This window comes from Petaurus breviceps, unplaced genomic scaffold (genome assembly GCF_028583685.1).
Source record: "Petaurus breviceps papuanus isolate PSGF00001 unplaced genomic scaffold, PetGlider_PUasm1.0 90778, whole genome shotgun sequence".
In the NCBI taxonomy this organism is placed as follows: Eukaryota; Metazoa; Chordata; class Mammalia; order Diprotodontia; family Petauridae; genus Petaurus; species Petaurus breviceps.
This window is the reverse complement of record NW_027187343.1, coordinates 4,446,170-4,472,359: the sequence shown is the minus strand read 5'-3', so window position 1 is coordinate 4,472,359 and position 26,190 is coordinate 4,446,170. Positions and strand designations below refer to the sequence as shown.

General features: G+C 37.1%; 1 protein-coding gene across 4 annotated transcripts in view; it reads left to right on the top strand.

Annotated features, from left to right (window-relative positions):
• The window catches only part of EFCAB2 (EF-hand calcium binding domain 2), a 151,039-nt gene that overhangs the window by 105,121 nt on the left and 19,728 nt on the right, over positions 1 to 26,190 (top strand). For all 4 annotated transcript variants that reach the window (XM_069069150.1, XM_069069148.1, XM_069069149.1 and 1 more), the window contains exon 4: positions 1,070 to 1,142. In XM_069069150.1, the coding sequence (XP_068925251.1) occupies positions 1,070 to 1,142 (73 nt within the window). The remainder of the gene's footprint in view (positions 1 to 1,069; positions 1,143 to 26,190) is intronic.

Genomic DNA, 26,190 nt, shown 5'->3' with positions numbered 1-26,190 from the left:
ATCACACGGACACAAGGTCTGGGGATGGATTCAAACTCAAGTCCTCCTGACTCCTGGCTACCTAGCTGCCTCTATGTCACGGGATAAATATGAACATTTTGAAATATAAAGAACAGAAGAAGAGGATTGAGTTTGAAGCCACAAACTTCTGTTATCTAGTTCATTTTAAATACACATATATTTGTGTGTGTGTGTGTATGTACACACACACACACAATAATAACAAAACTGCCCTGCTTTTCTGTGCTCCCTTCTGGAACTTCCTTCTGCTCTCTTCTATGTGTTTAAAAAAGTGTTTCAGTGACAAATTTTTCTTTTTTTGAATTACTATTACTATCAGCTACTGCTCACTGTCACACCCCCCCTACACACACACACACACACACACACACACAAATACATAGAGGCTCTCCCTTGTAACTAATAAGGATAACCAAGCAAAACAAATTCACACCTGATGTGTATGAAAAGACATGACTCATTCTGTACTTCTAGTCCATTACCTTTCTGGAAGGAGGTGGGAAGTATGCTTCATTATTGTTCTTCTGAAATTATGTTTGGTTATTGCATTGATCAGAGTTCTTAAGTCATTCAGAGTTGTTTTCCTTTATATTGTTATAGTTGTTCTTAGAGTTTTCATTTAAGGACTCCCAAATATTTAACTAACTTTTACATGTTTATGCATATAATTCACAATAAATATATCATATAACTAATTTATTTAATATTTCTATATTTAACTAATAATATAATATTTTATATAGAACTAATTTAATTTATACATTATACAAAATTTAATGTATATACACAAATACGCACATGTACATGTGTATATACATATACACATACGTGTGTGTCTATGTACGTACACACACAATACACATATTAGCTTTACAACTTTAAGGATCCATAAATCAACGTAGGACTTTTTCCACCAATGTAAATTTCAATCTGTCTAACAACTTAGTAAGTAAAATTCAAGATATTTACTTGGAAAGTCAGACAACTTCTTCTTTCAAAGATTTGTTTGTTTTTTAAAGTGACAAACTCATTTTACTTTATTTTTCAGAGAAATCGGTACAATTATCAGATCATTGGGCTGCTGCCCCAGTGAAGGAGAGCTGCACGATTTGATTGCAGAGGTAAGTAGGATTAAAAAGATTTTGCCTCAGAGATTTTTTTTAAGTCCTTGAAAATACTTGACATATGTGTAGGAGGCAAGGGAAGATCCTGGATTTGGAGTCAGAAGGCCTTGATTTGAATTTCAGCTCAGCCATTTATAAGCTATGTGACCTTGTGCAAGTGACAAGCGTCTGTCTGACCCTCAGTTTATTTTTCTCTCTTAAAGAACTGTCATGAAGATCATCTGAGATAACAAACAAACAAACAAAAAACTTTGTAAACTATAAAACATTATACAAATGTAAGCTATTGTTGTCTTGTAAATAAATGTATTTTTAATAGCATACTTCCTTTTAGTAAGGGGAGGCCAAATTTAGAGATGTCAACAATAAAACTTTAAAATCAACAAATCAGCATTTGTTTTTTTTCTTTATATATATATTTAAACATTTGATTTTAAAACTTTCAATTCCAGATTCATTCCCTTCCTCCCTTGTCACCCACCCTTACTGGGAAGATAAGCAGTTTAGTATAGGTTGTACACGTGTGGCTAATGCAAAACAATAACATAGCAGTTATATTGAGAAAGACTGACTATCCCTCCCTCTTATCCCACCAACCACTTGTTCTATTCTCTACTTTGATCCCATCCCTTTTCAAAAGTGGGTGCTTCCAACTTCCCTCCCCCCAGCCTGCCCTCCCTTCCATCATCCCCCCTCTCATCCCCTTCCCCCCTACTCTCCTATAGGGTGAGATACCCTATTTAGTGTGTATTTCATTCCCTCCACAAGCCAAATTCAATGAGAATAAGGTTAACCCATTCCCTTTTGCCTTCCTATTCTTCCCCTCCATTGTAACCATTTTCCCTTGCCTCTTCTATATGAGATAGTTTACCCCATTCTGTCTCTCCCCATCTCCTCTCATTATATTCCTCTCTCACCTCTTAATTTCACCTTTTAAGTATCATCCCTTCCTGTTAAATTGGTCCTGTGCCCTCTATCTATGTATACCTGTAAACATATACACACACATTCACATATGTATTCATAGGCCCATATACCCTCATATATATATATATATATGTATACATATATATATATACATATATATATATTTCTATTCCCTTCAACTATTTTCATACTGACAAAAGTTTCATCAGTTACAATTATTGTTTTTCCATGTAGGAATGTTAATAGTTCAACTTTGATAAGTTCCTTATGATTTCTTTTCCCTGTTTACCTTCTCATGCTTCTCTTGCTTCTTGTATCTGAATGTGAAATTTTCTATTCAACTCTGGTTTTTTCATCAAGAATGCTTGAAAGTCCTCTATTCCACTGAATGACCATATTTTCCCCTGAAACATGATACTCAGTTTTGCTGGTAGATGACTCTTGGTTTTAATCCCAGCTCCTTTGCCCTCTGGAATATGATATTCCAAGCCCTTCAATCCCTCAGTGTAGAAGCTGCCAGATCCTGGGTTATCCTGATTGTGTTTCCACAATATTCAAATTGTTTCTTCCTGGCTGCTTGTAATATTCTCTCCTTAATCTGGGAATTTTGGAACCTGGCTATAATATTCCTAGGAGTTTTCTTTTTGGGATCTTTTTCATGAGGTGATTGGTGGATTCTTTCAACCTCTATTTTGCCCTCTGGTTCTAAAACATCAGGGCGGTTTTCTTTGCCTAGTCATGTCACCCCTCAGTCACTTGACCCCTGAGTTTTTTGCCACAGTAGGACTCTGCTATCAGACAGGGGAGCTTTCATCCCAAATGCTGGGGTTTTCTCAGCTGCCAGAGGTATTAGATGGGTGCCCACTCTGAGGTCTCCACACGTTCTGGCAAGCTAGACACACACCCCAGGACCTCCACCCTAGATTGCAATCCAGATCCAAGCAGGTTAAAGCAAGAGAGATTACCCCTCAGACTGGTGGCTTGGTCCCCCTACACTCTGCAGGCCAGGAGCTGAAGCTGCTACATGGAGCTGGCTGGCTGTGCAAGGGTCTGAGTGGCTTCTCGCCCCGGGGCAAAAGCCACGGGCTCCCACTTACTGGGTCCCAAAGTCCAGACTGCACTGGCTTCTCACTTTGTCCTTCATATCTATGTGTTGATAATTCTGGAAACAGCCACAGCTGCTGCTGATCTGGAGTCCCTCTGGCTAGCAGCTGGTCAGGGCCTGCCTTGGGGCTAAAACCTCCGGCTCACTTGGGCCTGGGCTTGGCTCCCAGAGCACTGCGCTGTCCGATTCCTGCTGGCCTGCCGGGCTGTCCTCAGCAGGAGGTTAGCTTCTCTGTGTCATTTTGTGGGTTCTGCAGCTCCAAAATTTGTTCAGAGTCCCCTTTTTACATTGATTGGGGAAGGTGGAAGCAGGAGCCGCGGAAAGGTCATGCTTCTACTCCGCCATCTTGACTCCCACAAATCAGTATTTATTAAACATTTACCTGTGTACTGAGCACTATGCTAAGTGCTATTTGGATGATAAGGTACTTCTTGTAATGGAAGAGATTACAGTATATTTTGGGAAATAAGAGCAAAATGCACATGAAATAACAAGCAAATAATATGGTAGTATTTAATTAAGAACTAAATTATGTGATGCAGACTAATTTCTATAGAATTTAAAAAAGCTTTCTGTTATAATTTAATTTGTTTTAAAATTATATATATGTATGTATATACACAGCAGTATTTACTAAAACTATTGGATCTATTGATTAAAAAATAGAAAAGTAGATTGGTGGAATAAACTTGATAAGTAAGAACCAAAAATCATTGAACTCAGTTGATCCAATATTCAGCACATTTGAGAACGTAAATTAGTGGGGGGAACACTTGTTTGACAAGAGCTACTAGGGAAACTGGAAAGTAGTCTGGTATTAAATTAGGTTTAGACCACATGTTACACTACCTATAATAATAAGTTCAAAATGGCTACTTCACCTCAATATTAAAGGTCATACTATAAAAAAATTGGAAAATAATAAGATTGGGTGACTTTTATAGCTACGACTAAGGGATAAAATTCTTAACCAAATAAGGAGTAGAGACAATGACAAAAGATAAAATATATTATTTCAGTGCCTTGAAATTGAAAAGCTTTTGCACAAGTAGAATACAGCTAGAATAAGGAAGGAAGCTGTCAACTGGGAAGAAATTTTTTGCATAACTCTGATAAGGGCCTGATAGCCCAAATATATAGAAAACTCACATAAATGTATAAAATTAAAAGCCATTCTCTTATTGACAAATGATATCAACAGTTTTTAAAAAGAATTGTAAAATGTATAACAACCATATGAGTGATGGTTCCAAATTGCAGATAGTAAGAGAAATGAAGGTACTTTCTGGTTATACTTCTGTGCTCCAGGTTCCTACCTACCCTGGAACTCTGGGTTTTTAATTGGTGAACATTCTCCCTGTTTAACCTAGACAAAGACCCATTAACCCGATACTTTTTGACCATCCTCATACCATGCCACTGTGATTGTGCCTGTCTTCCTCCCACACCTTCCAACTTCCTGTTCAAGGAATCATTAACATATTTGTTAACTTTCCTTATTAATATTTAAGGTCCTTGAGGGCTTAATTGTATTTATGTCCTCAGTGCTTAGCACAGTGCCTGGTACATATTAAGTTTTGAGTAAATTTTTGTTGATTTAATTAACTGACTTATAGGACATAGTTTCAGAACCAGAAATTCTGAATTCAAGTTCTGCCTCTGACATAGTGGTTGTGTCACTTAATGTCTGAAAATGTTTTTAGATAATTCTTAGTAATTATATATTTTAGTTAGTCAACAATCATTTATAATTAAACTTAGTGCCAAATACTAGGGATGCACACAGACAGACAAAATCAGCCCTTGCTCTCAAGGAGCTCACATTCTAATGTGGGAATTTTGTTGATCAGTCATGTCTGAATCTTCATGACCCCATTTGGGTTTTTTCTTGGCAAAGATACTGGAATGGTTTGCCATTTCCTTCTCCAGCTCATTTTACAGATGAAGAAACTGAGGCATATAAAGATTAAATGACTTGCCCAAGGTCACACAGCTAATAAGTATCTGAGGCTAGATTTGAACTCATGAAGATGAGTTTTCCAGACTTGAGACCTGGCATTCTATCTGCTGTATAACCTACCATCTTTATAACTCGATACCGGCTTGGTCACAGGTTGATGAATTTTTCAGCCACAGCATGGATCACAAACCTTTTTACTAAGTTTTACAGTTAAAAATGTTTCAATCTAAACCAAATGGAAGGAGGTCCCCCCAACAAAATCCCAGATTGCAATCCACTTACTACAGGCCCTCAACCGGTGTCATCCTCAACTCCTTACTCTCTCACCCCTCATATCCAAGCAGTTGTGAAGTCCTGTGGTTTCTACCTTTAGAACATCACTTGCATATGCCTTCTTCACTTTTTTGTCGTTGCTCATCCTCTTCATATGCCTGCAGACTACTGCAATAGCCTGCTGCTTGATCTCCTTGCATTGTCTCTCTCCACTCCATCTTCCAACTGTCAAAGTGATAAAACTGAAGTCTAACCATGAACTCCAGTGGCTCCCTATTATCTCCCAAACCAAACATAAAAGGGAAATTTTATCAGTTTAATTCTCTGAATTGTTTTTTATTTTATTGCATTAAGTCTGTGGATTAATTGGGATATTATTGTAATTTTTGCTATCTATCCTTTGACCCTTGGATAGATTGATACATAGGGTGTCCTTAGTGCATTTTGAAGCTATTATATTTTGCCACAACCAGCTGTGTGACCATAGGAATATCATTTAACTTTTCAGTGCCCCAGGCAACTCTCTAAGACTATTACAGATCTGTAATTATCTATCCAGTGGAGGAGGTTTCCATACTGGGAATTCCCTACATCAATGAAAACACAGATTTGAATTTATAAAGAAAATTCTCACCAATTTTTACTTATTTATTTCCTTCAAATTGCTTTATAATTCTTAAAAAAAAATTTTTTTTTAACACAGAAAAAGCCTTTTTCGGGGGTTTCAGTTCTGGATCACAGTCTTCCTTTCTATCCCAATCTATTCTCTTCTTTTGGAAGACTTCCCCTTGCACAACCTGGCCTTCTAGTTCATCAACCCTCTGATGACCTAAATCTTTGTTATGCCTCAACCTCCCACAGGGATGATTATACCTTTTATAGTGGGCTAGGCCTGGCTCAGGCTGCACTGGCATCTCCGGTTCACCATTAGAATGATATGAAGTACTTGTAGTCCATATATCAATTAGCAAAGGAAGGTTGACATTCAGAGAGGAGAAAGGATATTTGTTGAGGTTGCAGCATGGATTCTATTAAGCTCAGCTCTCTTGTGCTGATGCTGTTTATGCTGCTGCTCTGAGGTCAGAACTGAGGGAAGAATGGAAGCCCATCCTGTATTCAGGTGACCAGGAAGCTATATCAGTGTCTAGAGCCTTAGTTCCCTGAGACAATTAAATCTCAAGGACAGTTTTAATATTGTTTAAGGAAAAACTAGCCTAACCTATGTGGGGCAGAGACTTGAGACAGTGTTCCTACCATGCTCTTGATCTCAACATTACTGTGCTTGACCCTATGACTCCCTTCAGAAAGCCCCAAGCCTTCTACCATCTACCTTCTTTGCTCCTATTCATACACAGCTGAACATTCCTGGATGCCCTTTGGGTCCACTAGAATTTGTACTTTTATCAAGTGGGTCCTCACAGTTGTAGGCAATCTTTTTTTTCTTCTTTACTGATTGCCTCTACCATACTCTCTATAGCAGCTGTTCTAATCTTTCTTTTCTAACCTAAACCACTTAGATCATTCCTTCTTTCATCCTCTCAACACAGGACCTTGCCTCCCACTTTTATGATTAAATAGAGGTTCTCCATCATAATCTTCTTCTTCTCCTATACTCGACTCCGATCTCCTCTATGTAATCCATCATTCTCTCTTCCTTTTTTTCCTGTCTTTGAGGATGAGATGACAAGTCCAACTCCCTTACTCGTGCTGTTAATCCTGTTCTCTCCAGTCTCCTCCCTAAGCTCATCCCTTATTCCCTGAGTTGCCTCAATGTCTCCTACAAATTTCCCCATATCTCTTTTATCCTTTTAAAAAGAAAAAAAACAAAACAAAAACTTGATTTTGTCAAACTCTCAAAGGTATTTTCCTTTATTTCTTTTCCCTTTCACAGATGAACTGCTAAAAAAAGTGGTCTGTACTTTTTTGCTTCTATTTTCTTACCTCTTACTAACTTTCCATCACCCAGCAATATGACTTCCAACTCAACTGAAATGATTCTGTCTGCGGTTACCGCTCATATGAACTGCTAAATCCCATGTCCTATTTTCTTTTTACATATTTTTATTGATGTCTTATTTTTTGTATCATCATAGTTACCCCTAGTATTCTTCCTTTTCCTCCCCCCTCCCAGAAAGCCATCTCCTATAACAAGGAGTATTTTTTAAAATTTTTTTTTAATTTTTATTTTTTAAAGCAATAGGGGTTAAGTAACTTGCTCAAGGTTACACAGCCAGTTATTTCTGGGTGTGGTGCTGAGTATCTGAGGCCGAATTTGATCCAGGTCATCCCGACACTGGAGCCGGTGCTCTTACTCGCTGAGCCACCTGGCTGCCCCGGCAAGGAGTATTTTTTAAATATAGAAAACAACAACAAAAAAGAACCATGTGGAATGTGTAATACTTGTGGACCTCTACAAAGAGGTGGGTTGGGAGTGTCCTTTCATGCTTGATCTTTTTAATTCTGTTGCATTCCTTTTTATTTTTTGATGTATGGTTGTTCTTTTCATTTACATTGTGGTAGTCACAGTGTATATTGTTTCCTTGGCTCTGCTTACTTCACTTTACATCAGTTCATTATAGATCTTTCCATGCTTCTTTATATTTATCACATAAATTATTTCTAACGGCTCAGTAATGTTCCATTACATTATGTACCACAACCAGCGTAGCCATTTCCTAATTGATAGGCATTTATTTTGTTTCCAATTCTTTGCTGTCACAAAAAGTGCTGCTATAAATATTTTGGTGCATCTGGGGACTTTCTTCTTCTTGATGGCTTCCTTGAGGTATAAGTCCAGTAATAAAATTTCTGGTTCAGTGAGTATGGACATTTTAATCAATTTATTTGTATAATTCCAAATTACTTTTCAAAATGAATGTACTATGTCACAGCTCCACCAACAATGTATTAGTGTGCTTATCGATCTTTCCACAATCCTTCCAACATTGATTATTGCCATTTTTTGGTCATTTTCCAAGGTGTGAGGTGCAATCTCAGGGATTGTTTTGATGTGCATTTCTCTTATTATTAATAATCTGGAGCATTCTTTCTTGTAATTGTGAATACTTTGCAATTCTTCTTTTGAGAACTGTTCATATCTTTTGACTACTTATCTATTAGGCAATGACTATTAGTCATATATATGCATTTATATGTATACATGTATAAATTATTTATATACCTTGGATGCCAAACTCTTTATTAGATAAATTTAATACAAAAAGTTTTTCCCATTTGATCACTTCATTCATATTCTAGGTGCATTAATTTTATCTGTGCAGAAGCTTTTCAATTTCATGTCATCAAAGTTACATATATGATTTTTTGTAATTGCTTCTATCCCCTGTTTGGCTAAGAGTATATCTATTAACCATTGCTGTGAGAAGTATATGACCTATTTCTCTTCAAATTTTTTTATAGTATGATCTTTAATATTAAGGCCATCTATTTATTAAGAATATATTGTAGAATATTGTATAAGGTGTTGATCTAAGTCTATTTTATAGCAGTTTTTATCAAATAAAGGTTTTTTTTTTCCCTCTAGATAATTTATGTTTTCTACCATATCAAACCTTCGGTTATTGCAATTCTCCTTTGTCTGGTCTGTATCACTGATCAGTTTCTCTATTTTTCAACCAATACCAAATGATTTTGATGATAGTTGTTCTATTTCAAGGTTTGGAAGTGCTACCTCTTTTTATCAAGGAAAACATTGATATTTTAGATATTTTGTTTTTCAAAATGAATTTTGTTATTATTTTTATCAAGTTTTATAAAGTACTTCCTTGGTAATTTGATAGGAATAGTATCACTAGTATAAATTAACTTTGTACAGTGTTGTCATTTTAACTCTATTGGCATGGCCTAGCCATGAGTACTGAATATTCCTACAGCTATTTAGGTGTTCTTTATTTCTTTAAGGAGGCTTTGTTGTTTTTTGTTTTTGCTTTTTGGAGGGGGGAGGTCAGGGCAATTGTGCCTAAGGTCATATGGTTAGTAAGTGTTAAGTGTCTGAGTCCGAATTTGAACTCAGGTCCTCTTGACTCCAGGGCCAGTGCTCTATTCACTGCACCACCTAACTGCCCCCCCTAAGGAGTACTTTGTCATTAAATCTATGTAAGTCTTTTGTGTACTTTTGAAGATTTATCCCCAGATATTTTATGCATTTTGTAGTTATCTTTTATAAGGTTTCCTTTTCTCCGATTGCTTCTTGGATTTTATTATTTATATATAGAAATGATTTTTAAGGATTTATTTTGTGGCCTGTAAGTTTGCTAAAAAATTGTCTCAATTAGTATCTTTGCCGATCTCCTAAGATTTTCCAAGTATGCCATCAGTCAGTCAGCCAATAAACATTTCCTATGTGCTAGGCAAACCGATGGCCTATTTTCAGTCCTAATTCTACTTGACTTTTCTGTAGCTTTTAAGACTGTTGACCATTTCCTTCCATAACTTCAGTAATACTATTTGCTCTCTCTTGGTTTTCCTCCTGCTTGTTTGACCACTCTGTCTTAATATCCTTGATGGGTCATTATTTTTTTTTCCTTCCTTCTAAGCATGGGTGTCCCTCATAGCTCTATTATCAGCCCCTATGTCTTTCCTTCTCTACTGGTGTAGAGAAGAATGCCATCAACTTTCATGTGTTCAAGTATTATATTTATGTTTATGATTCCAAAATAGATATATCACATCTAATCTTAATCTGCCTCTTGAACTCTAACCTTACATTTTCAGCTACCTACTGAATATCTCATAGGTATCTCTAACTCAACATATCCAAAATAGAACTCATTATATTTCACCCATTAAGCCCATGCATCTTCCAAAACTTCCCTGTTTTTCCGTCCCTGTTTTTCTACCATCCTTCTAGTCACTCAGGTTTATAACCTTGCAGATATCTGTCTCTTCCCTGCTGCTCACTCCCTTTTAAATTCAGTCATTTGCCAACACATCGATTCTGTCACCTACATCTTCCATGTCCATCCCCTTCTCTCCACAAGTAGCCATTGCCCTAGTTCAGACTCTCCTCCTTCCTTAAAAATTAAATTTTGGTGTCTTTCCTCTCTCATTTCTTAACTGTACTATTTATAATTTAACTAATCTAAAAATAGCTAACATTTATATAGTGGTTACTAAGTGCCAGGCACTGTACTAAGCATTTTAGAATTATCTCATTTTAGTTTTACAGTTGCCTTGAGAGGTAGTTGCTATTATTATCATCCCTATTTTACAGATGGGGAAACTGAGGCAGATAGCAGTTAAGTGACTTGTCCAGGGTCACACAGCTAATAAGTGTCTGAGGTCATATTTGAATTCAGGTCCTCTTGACTCTGGGGCCTACCAGGACCACCTACCTTTTTGTGTCTGAATAAAAGTCCTGGCCTACCAGGACCACCTACCATCCTTCCTTATTGTGTCTTAATAAAATACAAAATCCCCAATTGTGACAGAGCCCTTTACAATCTGTTTCTCATCCTCCTTTTCAGATTTATTCTAAGTTACTCCCTTCACACACTCTGTTTTTCAGCCAAACTGATCTGTTTGCTCTTCCCCAAACTCTACATTTCCTATCTGGTCTCCATCCTTCACGCCAGGACAGGTGCTGACTCCTACACCAGACTTTTTCCATGGGGGCAGGGTCTGTCTTTTGCCTCTTTTTGTATTCCCATTGTTTGGCATGGTGTCTGGCCCAAGAGAGGTGCTTAATAAATGTTTATTGCTTGATTGGCTGATAGCTTAGTAGTTAATGCCCTTCTTTCTGAAATGACTTTGCATTTACTTGTCTGTGTATATATTACATCTCCTCAGTGGAAGGTGAGATTATGGAGGGCTGGAACAGTTTTGTATTTGTTTTTATATGCCCAGCACTTAACACAGTGCCCTGCACAAGATTGTCACTTAATTCGTGCTTATCAAATTAAATACCATACTTATGGACAAAATGGAAAGATCTGCTGTTAGCATAGTTAAGTTGGATTCAGGGATTGACCAAAGGCACAGTCATGACTGAGTTGATGTCAGCTTTGAGAAGATCTCTTAGGGGATCTATCTATCCTTGGTCCTGGTCCTTGGTCCTATTTAATATTTTTCTTTTTCAATTAAAAAATAAGCCGGCTAATATCTACCTTTAAAAGTGTTAAGATTAAAGCATTCTTTCTTCTTCTTGTTTCTTTTTATGTTTCTGGGTTATGCCTGAGTTAGGCTCTGGTTCTCATCATAATTTTTGCACTTTGCTTTCTGACTCACATACCCCACATCATTTGGCACGATGACCAACTCCTACTTTTTAAGAGACCTAGTACCAGAATAGCAGCGATTGCAGAAGGTCAGGACTGAGAAGCATTTTAAGTGCTCTGTGAGTGTGGTGCTAGAAATATATCTGACTCTGAATATTATCAGTTTTTAACCTTCATAAACCCTGAAATTCAGACTTTTCAATTATTAAACACCCAGCCTCTGGGCAGACTTAGTAAAACAGTTCTAAGAAAACTTAGGTATTAAATGTTTTAACATTTAATGAACCTAACAATTTGAAATATATATGTATTTTAAACCTTTGGGACTGAAGTCATCCCCATCCATTCAAATAAGGAAAGGAATTATAGCTTACATTCACATGAAGTACCTCCTTCAGTTCTCTGTACCTCTTGGACACTGTTATTAATTAATGGTGTTGAGGAAACATCATGATTGGTTAAATGCAATCGCGATGCAATAGAAATAGACCTCTTTGAATTGTTTCCTGGCTCTTATGAATCATGCCAAACCTTTATTAAATCTTGGATGTTATCACAAGTTCCATTGTATAATAAAAGCAAGAATGAACAAAAGGTCACTAGATTACAATTAAATAATATCTTTTTTTCATTGGTTAAATGGTTTAATTTTCTCTTAACTAAGAACTACAGGAACATTTTCCTCAATGTAATGAGATTTTATGAAATCCACATCCTTGAGAAGGGAAGAAGTAATTTTCTACAAAGTAATTTTTTTAAAAAGAGAAATGAATTCTTGTTCTGAATTGTTCTATCTCTTAGGATTTGACTTCTTCAAGGATAGTAGGTGAGAAAGTCACACTCATGTTTTGTGCTAGATGTTGATATTAAATATTCTCATCTGTTTTTGTTCTTAAAGATTCTGGGGAGATAAATCTGCGTTATTTTGATGACTGCAGTGGTATAGCTTTTTTTTAAAATTATTTTTTCCAATTACATGTAAAAACAATTTTTAACATTTGTTTTTTAAAATTTTGAGTTCCAAATTCTCTCTCTCTACCTTCCTTCTATCCTCTTGCATTGAGAAGGCAAGCAATTTGACGTTATACATGTTCAATCTTGCAGAACATTTCCATATTAGTCATGTTTTGATAAAAAAAAACAAGAAAAATAATAAAAAACAGTATGCTTCAATCTACATTCAGACACCATCAGTTCTTTCTCTGGAGATGGATAGCACTTTTTAATGTTAAATCCTTCAGAACTGTCTTGGACCATTGTATTGCTGAGAATAGTTGATCATTGTACAATATTGCTGACTATGTACAATGGTCTCCTGGTTCTGTTCACTTCACTTTGCATCAGTTCATGTAAGTCTTTCCAGGTATTTCTGAAAGCATCTTGCTCATCATTTCTTATAGCACAATAGCATTCCATCACAATCACATACCACAACTTGTTCAGCCATTCTCCATCTGATGGACATCCCTTCACTTTCCAATTCTTTGCCGCCATAAAGAGAACTGAGTAGTATAGCTTTTGATGGTACATTTGCTTGCTTCTAAACTATCACTGCTTGTGGTTCTGAGAGGAGTGCTGAATCTAGTTATGTAAGAAATAATTTGAGAATTAATATTGTACAATTACTTGAGTACTGAGGGACAGAGTAAAGAAATAACCAGAAGGAGGTGGTGGTAATCCATCAAGATGTGATTATCAAGCACTTGAGGTAGCTAGGTTGTGCAGTGGGTAGAGGCCTAGTGTGGGGAAGACCTGAGTTCAAATCTAGCTGAAGGCACTTGTGGTTGTGTGGTTTGTCCTTTGTTCTCAAAGAAGATTATGACATCAGGGAGATAATGACATGACTTGCAATTGAATTGGCTTTGAGTGAGGGCTGTGCAAAGACACCAATACTATTTAAAATTAATTATGATTAATTATTATATTAATGATATAATAATTACATTAATTATTATATTAAATATTTGTTGCCTTATTGAGCAAATGGCATTTATCTTGAGAATTGTTGGGCTGCCATGTGGAATAGTGCCTAGTAATAGCTTAATAAATACTTATTGATTGATTGATTGGTTATTCCTGTTCAGGCCCACTAGGCTTCATGACCCCTGGCAAGCCCTGTTTACTCCTGTTTGCCTAAATTTCTTTATCTCTAATATGGGAATAATAATAACACTTCCTTCCCTCCCAGAGTTGTTGTGAGGATTAAATGAGATAATATTATAAAGTACTTAGCCCAGTGCCTGGGACACATACTTGTTGTTTATCCTTCATTTTTGAAGAAAACCAATGACATCATAATGTTGGAGTCAGGGTATACATATAGTAAGCTTATACTTGTATATAAGCTTATATATAAATGTTAGTCATAACAATAATGATGATGATTATTATTGGTATAGCTTGAACTAGATGGTATCTGAGGTCCCTTCCAACTCTGAGATTCAGTGAATCTGTGGTTTTGTTATAATTAATGATGGGAGTATCACCTTTGTGGAATGATTTGCTTTGAAATCCCAATTTATGAATACCAGTTTCTTCCTAAGAGATGGTGGTGACCACTTCAGAGAGAATGTAAGGCAGGGGCAGTTAAGTGGCACAGTGGATAGAGAACCAGACCTGGAATCAGGAGGATATAAGTTCAAATCCAACCTCAGACACTTACTAACTCTATGACCCTGGCCAAGTCCCTTACCCTTGATTGCCTTTCCCAACAAAAAAAAAAGAAAAAGAAAGAAAAGAGAATGCTAAGGCAATGAATTTAAAATCAGAAGCTCTATACTCTGTTCCTTTTCTAGTAACTGATTCAAATTAATCTCACTAAAACTAGTCCATGTAGATATTTTGTGCCTGTTGGAGAGGTGACAGTGAATGACACGATGCCGACAAAGTGTTTGCAATGCCTGAGATGCAGGTTGAGGCAAACATCAGTGTACTAACCACATTCTTCAACTTTGAAGTGTTATTTTTTTCCCTCTTCTGTTTTAATAAAAATAACTAAAAAGGTGCTTTATAAATATCATCTCATTTTATTCTCCCAATCACACTAGGATGTAGGTACTGTTATTATCTTCATTTGACTGATGAGGAATCTGAGGCAGGTAGTGGTTAAGCAATTTGCCTAGGATCACATGGTCAGAGTCTAAACTTGGGATTTGAACTCAGATCTTTCTGACTTCAGCTCCAGCTTTCTGTCTGTTTACCACCTTGTTGCCTAAAAGCACAAGTATGTGCATTTTAACAAGTGATAGATTGGATATTTAGAGACTAGGAGTGTTCTCAGTACTTAAATTCGCCCTCTCCAGTTTACCAATGCATCTTTGTTGCTGGTTTCTGTTTTTTGGTTAGGGCACTTGAAGTCTTTATTTCCCAGTGCTCTGGCTGCTTCAGCCCTGGAGATTAGTGACCGAGGTTTATATATATAATAGCCTTCTTGGTTTAGGTTACAGTTTGGCCTCCATGATATTTCCCCTGGAGGACATACATCTTACTGCTGTGGCTCCTCTTATCCTTATGATGTTTAGAGTTAAGGTTTTTCTTTTCTGCATCTAAAACATTGCCTTTCACCTGGAGTGTCACAGTGGTCTCTTAATTGGTTTCCCTCTCCCCAGTCTTTCTTTTCCCTCTTTTCAATCCATCTTCCATACAGTTACAAAAATGGGAATTTACTGTGTGCCAGCCACTGTGCCATACACAAGAAATACAAAGAAAGGCGAAAACACTGGCTGTCCTCAGGCACCTCACAGTCTAACAGGGAAGAAGAGATGTGAATATTTACATATATACAAGATATATGCAAAGCATGTGAACATAATTTGAAAGGGGAAGCTGGTGGGACCAGGAAAGGTGACATTAAGATGAGTCTTGGAGGAAGCCAGGGAAGCTAAGAGTTGAAGGTGAGGGGTAAGAGCATTTTAGGCCTAGGGGACTGTCATTACAAAGGCATGGGGATGAGATGAAGTATCCTCTTTGAGAAACTGCAAATGGGCCAGTGTTGCGGAATCATAGAGGATGTGGAAGGAAGCAGGTTCTGAAAAGGCTTGAAAAGGTAGGAAGGAGGGAAGGGTGGCTAGTTGGCGCAGTGAGTAAAGCACCGGCCCAGAGGTAACCTTGGGCAAGTTACTTAACCCCAATTGCCCTCCAAAAGGAAAAAAAAAAGGTAGGAAGGGACCAGATTATAAATGCCAAACAGTCTGTATTTGATAATATGGATATCATATCTATATCTATATATACATAATAGAGATAATAGGAAGCCACTAGTGGTGTGTGTATATAAGAGAGATATGGTTAAACCTATGCCTTAGAAAAATCAGCTTGACCCAGAGGAGAATAGGACTAGAGTGGGAAGAGGTTTGAGACAGGGAGATCAGAGATGAAGTCGTTGTAATAGTTTAGGGGAGAGGTAATAAGGGCTTGAAATAGGGTTGTATTGTATAATTGGAGACAAGGAGGTGTTTGTGTGCTTTTTCTGTTACTAAACTCCATGATGGTAGGAACCATGTCTCATTCATTTTTTACCACAAGCATTTTCTCTACCTCTTTCTATGTCCCCCTAGCACCACACTCTAGATGTAGTAGAATGATGATAAATATTTGTGAAAATGAAATGTACTTTGTTTTCATGTAAAGACCCTGGGAGGGGTTGTAGTTCCAATGCAATATTCACAGTGCCTATGGAGACTGTAAATATGCTGGCATAGCGTTCAGGCACAAAATATAACAGATTCTCCATAGAGAAAGATAGAAACAAAACATTTATTCAAACACCAGAAAACCAAATCCCAACACCAGGAAACCAAATCCATCATAGCAACATAGAAGTTAATACACCACAACATAGCAGAGAGTCATACCATCCTTTAGCCTTCCCACAAACAAACATTTACTCACAAGCCTAGCTTTCTGGGTGTGACTTCTTTCCCTCCAGCTCTAACTGCACTGACTCCCAGTTTCTTTTGGGCTCTGCTCCACCCTTCAGCAAACTCCTCCCACCACAGGCTCCATGTGATTACATTCAGCCTATTAGGGGGCAGGGAAGATTTTCAAATTCCCATGACCATAACAGGGGTGAAACAGTAGATACTTTAAGATGATAACCCACTAGGCTTTGATTGTAGAAAGAGTGGTGGAAGAGTTCACACAAGAGAAAATTGCCTTGGGAGGTCAAACCTGAGTTCTAGGGAGTCAGAATATAGAATGAGGTCACTTAAAGGGCACATAGAAAAAAGCAAAGACAAATGACCTATTTTACAGTTTTACCTGGGGATGGTCTTAAACCTAGTGTAGGAAAAAATGATTTTCCCCCCCACCAATGTAATTTTAAACACACACACATAAATATAAATAATAAATATATATATATGTATATGAAAAGAGAGAGAGAGAGAGACTCTACATATCCTACTATAAAGTCTCTAAGACTTGGAATTTTCAGGTTCGGGGATCTCTATATCCTTTATTTTTTTTTTTTTAAGAAACTTTTCAAAAACCGTAGATGCATAGACACTTGGACTTTGGAAGGGAACTCAGAGATCCAGTCTAACCTGCTCATCTTACTGATGAGAGATGAAGTTCCTCCTCATCAGTGGCATAAACAGGACTAGGACCCTCATCTCCAGACTCCCAGGCTGTTACCTGCCTTTAGAAACCTGTAGTGGATCTCCTCCGCTTCTAGGATAAGTACAGACTCCTAACCCTCCCATTTAAGGCCCACACAATCTGTCTCCAGCCTCCATTTCTAGGCTTATTTAACTTCATACATTACATGATCAGGCAAATTAGGCTATTTATTTACTGTTCCCAGAGGTCATTATGTCATCTTCCACTTCTGCTCTTGTACCACGTGGGCATTCCCTCTTCATCTCTTCCTTTTGTATTCTTTATCTTTATTAATACTGATAATTAAGAATTATTAGTATGTTAATATTAACATGATATAATAATTACCATTACTCGGATTAATAATTATTTATCAGTGCTGAGGTCCTACCTCCCCCTCATTCTTCTAGCTACAAGTATTTTTCTTTCTTCTCAGGTATTTCTGGCCTTCTTGAGAAGTACCTTAGTCATGGAAAGGGATTAATGTTTGTTGAATTAAAATGAATTTCTGTTATGTCTCCTTGCTTTTTTTTCCCTTAATATTTTTTCCAGTTGCATGTAAAGATAGTTGTCAGCATTCATTTTTGTAAAATTTTGAGTTCCAGATTTTTGCCCCTCCCTTCCCGCTTCCCTCTCCTCCCCTCTTCTCAAGATAGCAAGCAGTCTGATATGTTATACATGTACAATCATGTTAAACGTATTTCCACATTAGTCACGTTGTGTAAGAAAAACAAAAGCTTCCCTATTTTTTTTTAAATAAAAAAGAACCAAAAGCTAAAGATAGATTTTTTAAAAATGTATTTCACCAATGGAACAATAGTATTACCTTTAGTCTGTAACTTATTTGAAGTTTCAGTTTTTTGGAGGCTGATTTTTTTGCCCCTTCGTTACATCCCTGACTGTAGTTTGGGCACACTGCCACCAGGTGGTAGCAATGTGCCATAATTAATCATCTAGGCTTGAAGCTGTATCTTTCCTATTATGTTAGGTGACTTTTCTGCTCAAGCTGCTTTAAACTGTGAATTTTAATAACTTTTTATATTTAAAATGATATTAAAATAAAAATATTAAAGTTTTCAACAATCATTAAATTTTTAGGAAGGTGCTATGGAGTTGACTTTTTTTTTTTTTTAAGCAATCGGGGTTAAGTAACTTGCTCAAGGTTACATGGCCAGTTATTTCTGGGTGTGGTGCTGAGTATCTGAGCCCGGATTTGATCCAGGTCATCCCGACACTGGAGCCGGTGCTCTTACTCGCTGAGCCACCTGGCTGCCCCTTGGAGTTGACTTTTGAAAGGATTTCTAACATGCATGGACATATCTTTCCTCACCAAGTTCTAAATTTTTTTCTTTTTAGTTCTTGCCCCACTTTAAACTTGTACTTGGATTCCAAGGAGCCTTACTTTCTTTCATGTGTCCAAAATATCTTCCTGCATTTATTCTCAACTAAACACTTTCAGTTGTCTCACTTGGCAAAAGATTTGTTTTCCAGTTCTCAGTTATCACAAATATAAGGATCAATTGAATCAATCAATCACTCCACCCCACTTTAGACTCTTGCCTTGATACCTTTCTCAGGTGAGAATACTTTTATTGAATCAATAAATCAATCAAAGGCATTGAAGTAGGTACAAATCTAGAAGTAGAATACTTCCAACCAATGAAATGATACTATGCAGGAAGTATGTAAGAATAGGTGTGCCCTGTGAGTTTTGAATAAAAGATCAAGCCAGTTCAAAACCCAGGATTCAGTTGTCTGGCCAGCCCAGGGGCAGGAGAAGATCCTCTGCCTTCCTCTTCCTTTCTCCTCTAGCACTTGACCTGAGGAAAACTCTGTGAACTTGGAAAGGTCTGAAAGACTTGGAATCCTCATGAGCATCCCAGCAGCTGATGGCAGTCTCCATTGAGAGCCAAGGACAAACTAGACACAAAAGAAGCTACACCATACCTGGGGGCAGTTTGGTGGGAGCTTCATGAAGGGGAGATCAGGACTTATTGCCACATCCTGTGTTCCAAGCTTGAGCCCCTTTTCCCTTGCTTCTTCATGTACTTGTGGTTGAGTGTGCCTTTGATTTGGGGGTGATGTTTTGTAACAAATGCTCTGACTATACCACCTTAGTAAAAATCCATTGATGACAGTCATTAAGTGTGACTGGCTAATCAATTTTCAATGGATAAACAATGGGGGTGTGGGGTGGGAAGCACACCAGAGGGAACTCCTGAGCTATGTAGTACGGGAACATCTCCTTAATCCTTCAGGGTTACCTCTAGAACCTTGAGAGGGAGAAGTCACTAGCCTTGTTCTGGGGACCCACCCTGCCTATGTAGTAGCACCAGAGCCAGCACCATATAAGAAAGGAGTTACTAGGAAGTAAATGAAAGAAAATGTAATTCCTATGTCTTTCATTCTCAACTAAATTCCCAGAAAAGAACCCCCAAATGCCTTTCTGCTTAAGAAGGGAAAAAAAAACAACCCTACGTCTTTTTTTCCCATATGGAATCTTTTTTTCAATTTATCCTTACTTCTCTTAGACACAAAGCTGATTTTGCATTTGGTGCTTGAAATTAATTACCTTTTTAGTGAGTTCTCCTTAGGAACATATTTCAGTCTTGCCTGAGGTTACAGCTTCAGCCAGAGGTTCCCTGAAGTGGAAATGCATCAGAACAAATCATCAACTGGGGGATTAAAGAGAAAAAGGAACAGGCTTCTTCTTGGAACATATGAATAACACATATAGTGATTGTACTGTCATATCTAGGTAGGTAGGTAACATATTCATATTTATGTCTCTGTGGTGACTCAGAAGTAGACTTTCCTCCTAAATCTGGTTTGTATAAAACATGAATGTGGTCTATGGTGTGGGTGGGAAGATCAGGGAGAAGAGAAGAGCAATGAAAGTGACAGTGATGAAGTGAGTGGTGATGACAGAAATGAATAAAAGATCATTGAGTTGAAAAAAGTAAAAAAAAAACTTTTGTAATGTATTTATTTTGTGTTATAATTTTGTGTATTTTTTTTTCTTAAAGTGATTTCATTTTAATAGTACATCCTAGAAATCTGTGTGGCCTATATTGAACCAATATATTTTTAAAAATATAATAATAATTGCATGTGTAATTATGTCAGTGTATTTTTCCCTTTTAAATGCATTTCATTTCAGGAAATATGGCCTATATTCTAACCAGCTACATGGTGTAGTGGATATAGTGCTGTGCCTCGAGTGAGAGATACCTGAGTCTGAATCCAGCCTCAGACACTAACTGTGTGTGTAATGCTTGCTTATTCCCTTGCTCACATTGAAAAAATTTAATAATCATCTCTTCCAAGTCAGTTTGAGCTGGCTCCACCCAGCACATCCCTGTAAACAAATCCACATATTAGCTATGTCTGAAAATGTAGATTTCATTCTGCAGCTCTAAGCCATGTATCCTTTGACTGAAGGTGAACCAATTTCCTTGATTGAATCAGAAAGGACAATTCGATTGTCTGGGCAGTGATTGGTCATGCCTTTGATTTTCCCTTAAAAAGCTGAACTTACCAGTTTTGAGGAAGGCCAGGCAGGAGCCACCTGTTGAGGAAAAGCCAAATTGAAAATGTTGTATTTTATCTTGGAGGCAACAGGAAGCCTCTAGTGGTTATTGAATAGTGACGTGACTTGGTCATACTTAGTGAGGCATGAATTGGAATGGGGAGAAACTCAAGGCAGGAAAGCCGACCAGAATGACACTATTTATTCTAGGTGTCAGGTGATGAAGGCCTTCACCAGGGCGGTGGCTAGAGTCAGGGGAGAGAAGAGGGTGGGTATGAGAGTCATTCTCATAATTTCTCCAGCAAACCATCAATCAAGGATTAACAAGTATTCACCAAGGATCTGCTGTGGGCCAGGTGCTGAGGATGTCAACAGAAAGGGGAGACTGAGCTTCCATCCTACAGAATTGTAGGATGGAATAGTCAATATTCTTCCTGACAATTCCAAGAAGGAATATGTTAGATAGTGGTGGCCGATTTTTCTTCATATACTCCTGGTATCTCTTATTAACATATCCAGTCATTATTTGTGACTTAAAAATATTTACATTTTGTTTTGACAGAACAGACACTTCCAAACAAATCACCAAACAAAATCCATAAAGAAAAAAAGTTAATTCTAAAGAGAAAAGATAGGTGTGTCCTTTAATTTTGGCTTGTTAAGTCATTTCAATCATGTCTGACTTGTGAACCAATTTGGAATTTTCTTAGCAAAGATACTGGAGTGGTTTGCCATTTCCTTCTCTAGCTCATTTTATAAAGGAAGAAAGGGGACAAACAGGGGTAAGTGATTTTCCCAGGTTCACACAGCAGGTGTCTGAGGCCAAATTTGAACTCGGGTCTTCTCGACTCTAGGTACGGTGCTCTATTAACTTTGTCTATTAACTTTGGCAGCCTGGTACTAATATTTAACCATTACATTTGACCATAGTTTTGTTACCTCCCCATGTTAATTTTATTTACATTACATATATCATTCTTTTGATTTCTTTCTTCATTCTTCATGTAATTTTAAATATTTCTTGAGGAAACTGAGATAGGTTAATTGCCTTGCCTGAGGTCACACAGCTAGTCAATATTTCAGTCAAGATACAGGTCTTCCTGACTCCAAGCCCATTGCTGTATCACACTACCTAGTTGCCTTCGAGCACCTGTGATTTTATTAATAATTTAATGGATTGTCTTGTAGGGTGGTGTTGTTCATCACCCTATGGTAGGTAGTGTTTGTCTCTGGGGCCTTTCCAGCTCAGACTGTTCTGCTAGAATTTGTGCTCTCCTGGAATAGTCTTCAAGAACCTCGGGTAGCCTCTAGCCTGCAATGAGCCAGAATGGAAGGGTTGGAGTGGAGGGAAGGTAATTATTAACAAGTGCTTGTTGCTTGATTGGGAGTGATACATACCATGGGTTTACTAGCTGTTGTTTAAAGTTTACCTGTATCCACAAAACCTAAAACAACCTATTTTAAATTCTAATGAGGGATCTCTAGTTTTGCTATTTCAGTAGCTTGAGAACAAGTCTGTATTTACTTTATCCAGGGTTTTATAAACTTTGATTGACTTAATCTCTGCAGTTTGACCTCTGTCCTTTTTTCCCCCTTTTCCTATGTGTACCCTTATGGAAACACTTCCTTTCCTGTGGTCATTTTACTCTTTGTCTGCATCTTTTTCTATCCCTTTTGTAAGTAAACATGGTATTTTGGGTGTGGTTGCAGCTTGCAGTTTAAATGATAACATTTCCAGTTTCCAGTACCCTTCCTGAAGTTGCATGGTCCTCATTTTATCGGTAGTGTTTTGTTTTGTTTTTTCTTAGCTGTGGCAACCCATTTGGTCTGATGTTTCATACACAAAAGAAATTGAGTTGGAAGGGACCTTAGAAGTCTTCTAAAGTTCAGCTTCTCCATTTTATAAATGAGAAGGTTCAGGTCCAAAGAGGTTATGTTACTTGCTTAGGAAAACAGTCTACAGTGACTTCTAGATTATTTTCCCAAGTTGTAACGGATAATTCAGAACTAATCATTATATATAATTGCTACTACCACAGCTAGGCTCAAGGTGGCTAAGGTGATCACCTTCATCCTTTCCCACTAGGGGGCTCTGGTTCTGGACCCTCACATGCAGGCCAAGTTCAATCCTGGGGAACTTGGTATCCTAAGAGAGAATTCAGGTTCTTCTTGCGCTCTCTGTGGCTTTTCTAACCCTACCGTGGAGCCCTGGGAAAAATTACTTAAAGCTTAGATTGGGCTCATGTCTAAGGTCTCTTCAAAAGGGGGATTAGAAAAGTATTTAGTGTACAATGTAAATCAGGCACGGGACAACTATTTATTTCCTCTACACAAAAGAAATGTCAAACACTAAAGACTCATATAGCATCAATTAACAAAAACTTAAACAAGCACCTTACTAGGGGGAGAACTGCATATTCTAGAAGCAGGAAAGAAGGAAAGATAGAGTAACAAGAGAATGTAGTCACTCCTTTTGAAGCCTACTGAATGGGCCGGTTTCTTGTTCAGTGGCCAAACCTCTCTGGTGTAGCTTTGACCTAGCTGGCCTCCTGCAATTATAAGGAGTAGGGGATGATGTAAGGGGGCTATTCAGAGTTCTCTGTTTTTCCCCAAAACAACAATTCTTTCAGTGTTAAGCTACATGTTTCCCTGGAGGTTGCTAGAAGAATCCAGTACATGTTTCACAAGATACACTCTCATTCAAACCCTATTACAACACACACGTACACACACAAACATTTTCCCCTAAATGAAAAAATAAATACATTAAATTGCATCTTTTACTTTTCTTTCCATTTATATGACTTTGTGAGATGTTCCTGTACTTTATCACCATCATCTTTCCTTAGCATCATCTTCATTCTTGGGATACTATGGATATTCAGAAATTTCATTGTGCACCTTCCCTTCCAGATAATTCACAAAAGTGTTATCTAAAAGCAGTCCTAGCACTAATACCCACCAAAGTCTCATTGTTAATATTTCCAGAGAAAGTGTCTATTTGTTGTCCCTATTGCACCTACTTACTCCAGGGTTGTTGTGAGGATCAGAGTTGTTGGAATTTGCTTGTTTCCTTCCTCTTCATTTTCTCTGTCTTTAACTACTCTTCAATCCAAACACAGCATGGTTTTGTTTCCTTTTATATTTGTTTATTTCAATAAAATAGCTAACCTCATCAAAACTGTTTTGAAAATATACATTCATTTGCTCCCTTTTATTCAGAAGTAAATTTGCTCCATAGAGTGATCCTGGCTATCATTTTCCCAAAGACTGTCTTGTTGGCTCTGAATGTCCACCAAGAGAAAGCCATACCAGGTAGTGGTGGTGGTGGTGGTGGTATATGGGGGTGGTTGCAGGGAGTGAAAGTTGAGTTAATATCTAGAGGAACTGAGCAGAGTGAGTTTGAGTCATTTGGAATAACATAAGCTATTCTGATGATGAAGGAGGGTGAGGTTCCAGAGCTGTTATTTCATCCATGTGAGAAATTTTGGGTGAAGAAGCTTCCCTTACCAAGGCAACTATTTAGCAATTTATAGACCGAGTTGGGGTGTGTGTGTGGGGGTGCGAACACTGAGAGATTACATGACTTGCCCACAGTCTCACAGATATACTTTGTGTGGAAATGAAAAAAAAAGTTCATGACACATAGTAAACATTTATTAACCCCTACCCTCAAGGAGCTTACAATCTGTAGGTATATTATTTATATAGTGTTTTGCTACTTAAATGTCTTTTCACATATATCAGTTCATTTAATATCTGCAATAGCCCCTTGAGGTAGATGGTATTTTTTTTTCTTGCATGGAGTAAATGGAAGTATTATTGCCTACATTTTACAGATGAAGAAACAGATATTGTGACTTACCTAAAGTCATGTAGATAGTAACTGGCAGAACTAGGTCTCAGATTTAGGTCTTGCTGGTTCCATACTCAATAGATTCCCTTTTCCAACATGGTACCCCTTTTCAATTTTGTTTCCTAATAGTAAGGAGGCCTATAACCCCATAAGGATTAGGTAGTTTAATTTAGAATTGCACAAATGCCAAAGTTTGTACAGACTGTAAATGTATCACACTAAATCTTCCTACTTTTCTAAATCCTGAGATGGAAAGTATTTTTTAGATCATATGATAATTCAATTTATACAATTACTCTTTTCTATAAATATCATTGGTTTTTTGATTGTAAATTTTTCCCTTCTTCAGGATAGAAAACTTTTTGCGAATGAATAGAGATTAGCCCAAAAGTCCTAGTGAAGTATTAAGCTTCAAGCTTAAATGTCTTAAATATATTAATTTACACAATTAATTTAGGCTTGAAACTTCGAGTTTCATTAAGACTTTTGGGATACCCTGTATTGATTATTTTCTTTTATAAGCATGATTTTTTTTAATCTAAAATATTTTTACTTACAGTCTAAACTTTTTATTTTTGATACTCAAGCACAAAAATGTCTTTCTTCTGGTCTTTGTAATTTTCACTATAAATAGTTAAAAACAAATCTTCTTTGTGTGTATCTCTTGTTGGTGACCTGGAACTAGTTGAAATGTAAGTGCTTCATAAAACATCTTAACTACAGATATTATCTTGGTTTTTGTGAAGCATGAAATAGTTCAGTTTATTGACTGATTATTGTGTCACTAGAGAGAAATGAATTTTTGCTGTATGTTTTATTGTATCTTTTCAGTGGATTCAGCATTAAAATAAATAATGTTGTAATGGGAGAAGATATAGCTTAATGATTTTACTTAGAGGAGGGGAGTCAGGAACTCTGGGCTGTAATCGAATCAAAACCCCCTGACTTCCTCTGTGGCCTTGGCTAAAGCACTTAACCTTTTTCTGGCAACATTTTCTCATCTGCAAGATAGGGTTAAGAACATTGACCTCTTCACTAGATTGGAGTCAGAAACAGGATTTACCTAGTGTTTTGAGATTCATAGATGGCTGTTGTCATAAAGGAAAATATTATTACTGTTATTTATTCTCATAAATACATTCTTCTCAATAAGGTACTTCCATTGATACTGACCTCTTATTATTACCTCCATCCCTCCCCACTAACCTGTATCTCATAAGTGAAACAATCTGGAAGGATGTTATTATACGTATTTTGAGATCAAGTAACCTTTTTTTTTTTTTTTTAATATGCTGTTCCTCATTGATCTCCAAGGCTGCACATTTCCTTCAAATGAAATAAAAGCTTTTTATTAATTTATCAATTTTATCAATTCCATATATTTTTTTATCACTGACTTCTTGCTTTTGTTTGATGAGGGGTGATATTATGAAAAAATTTACAAGCCACTAAATGAGAGGTTTGTTGCTGCTAAAAGAATTGGTTTCTCCTCTTTTTTAGTCCAGAAAACTGGAAATTGCATGTAGAGGTAATAGATAATGGGAGAAAAAGCAAGCAAAGC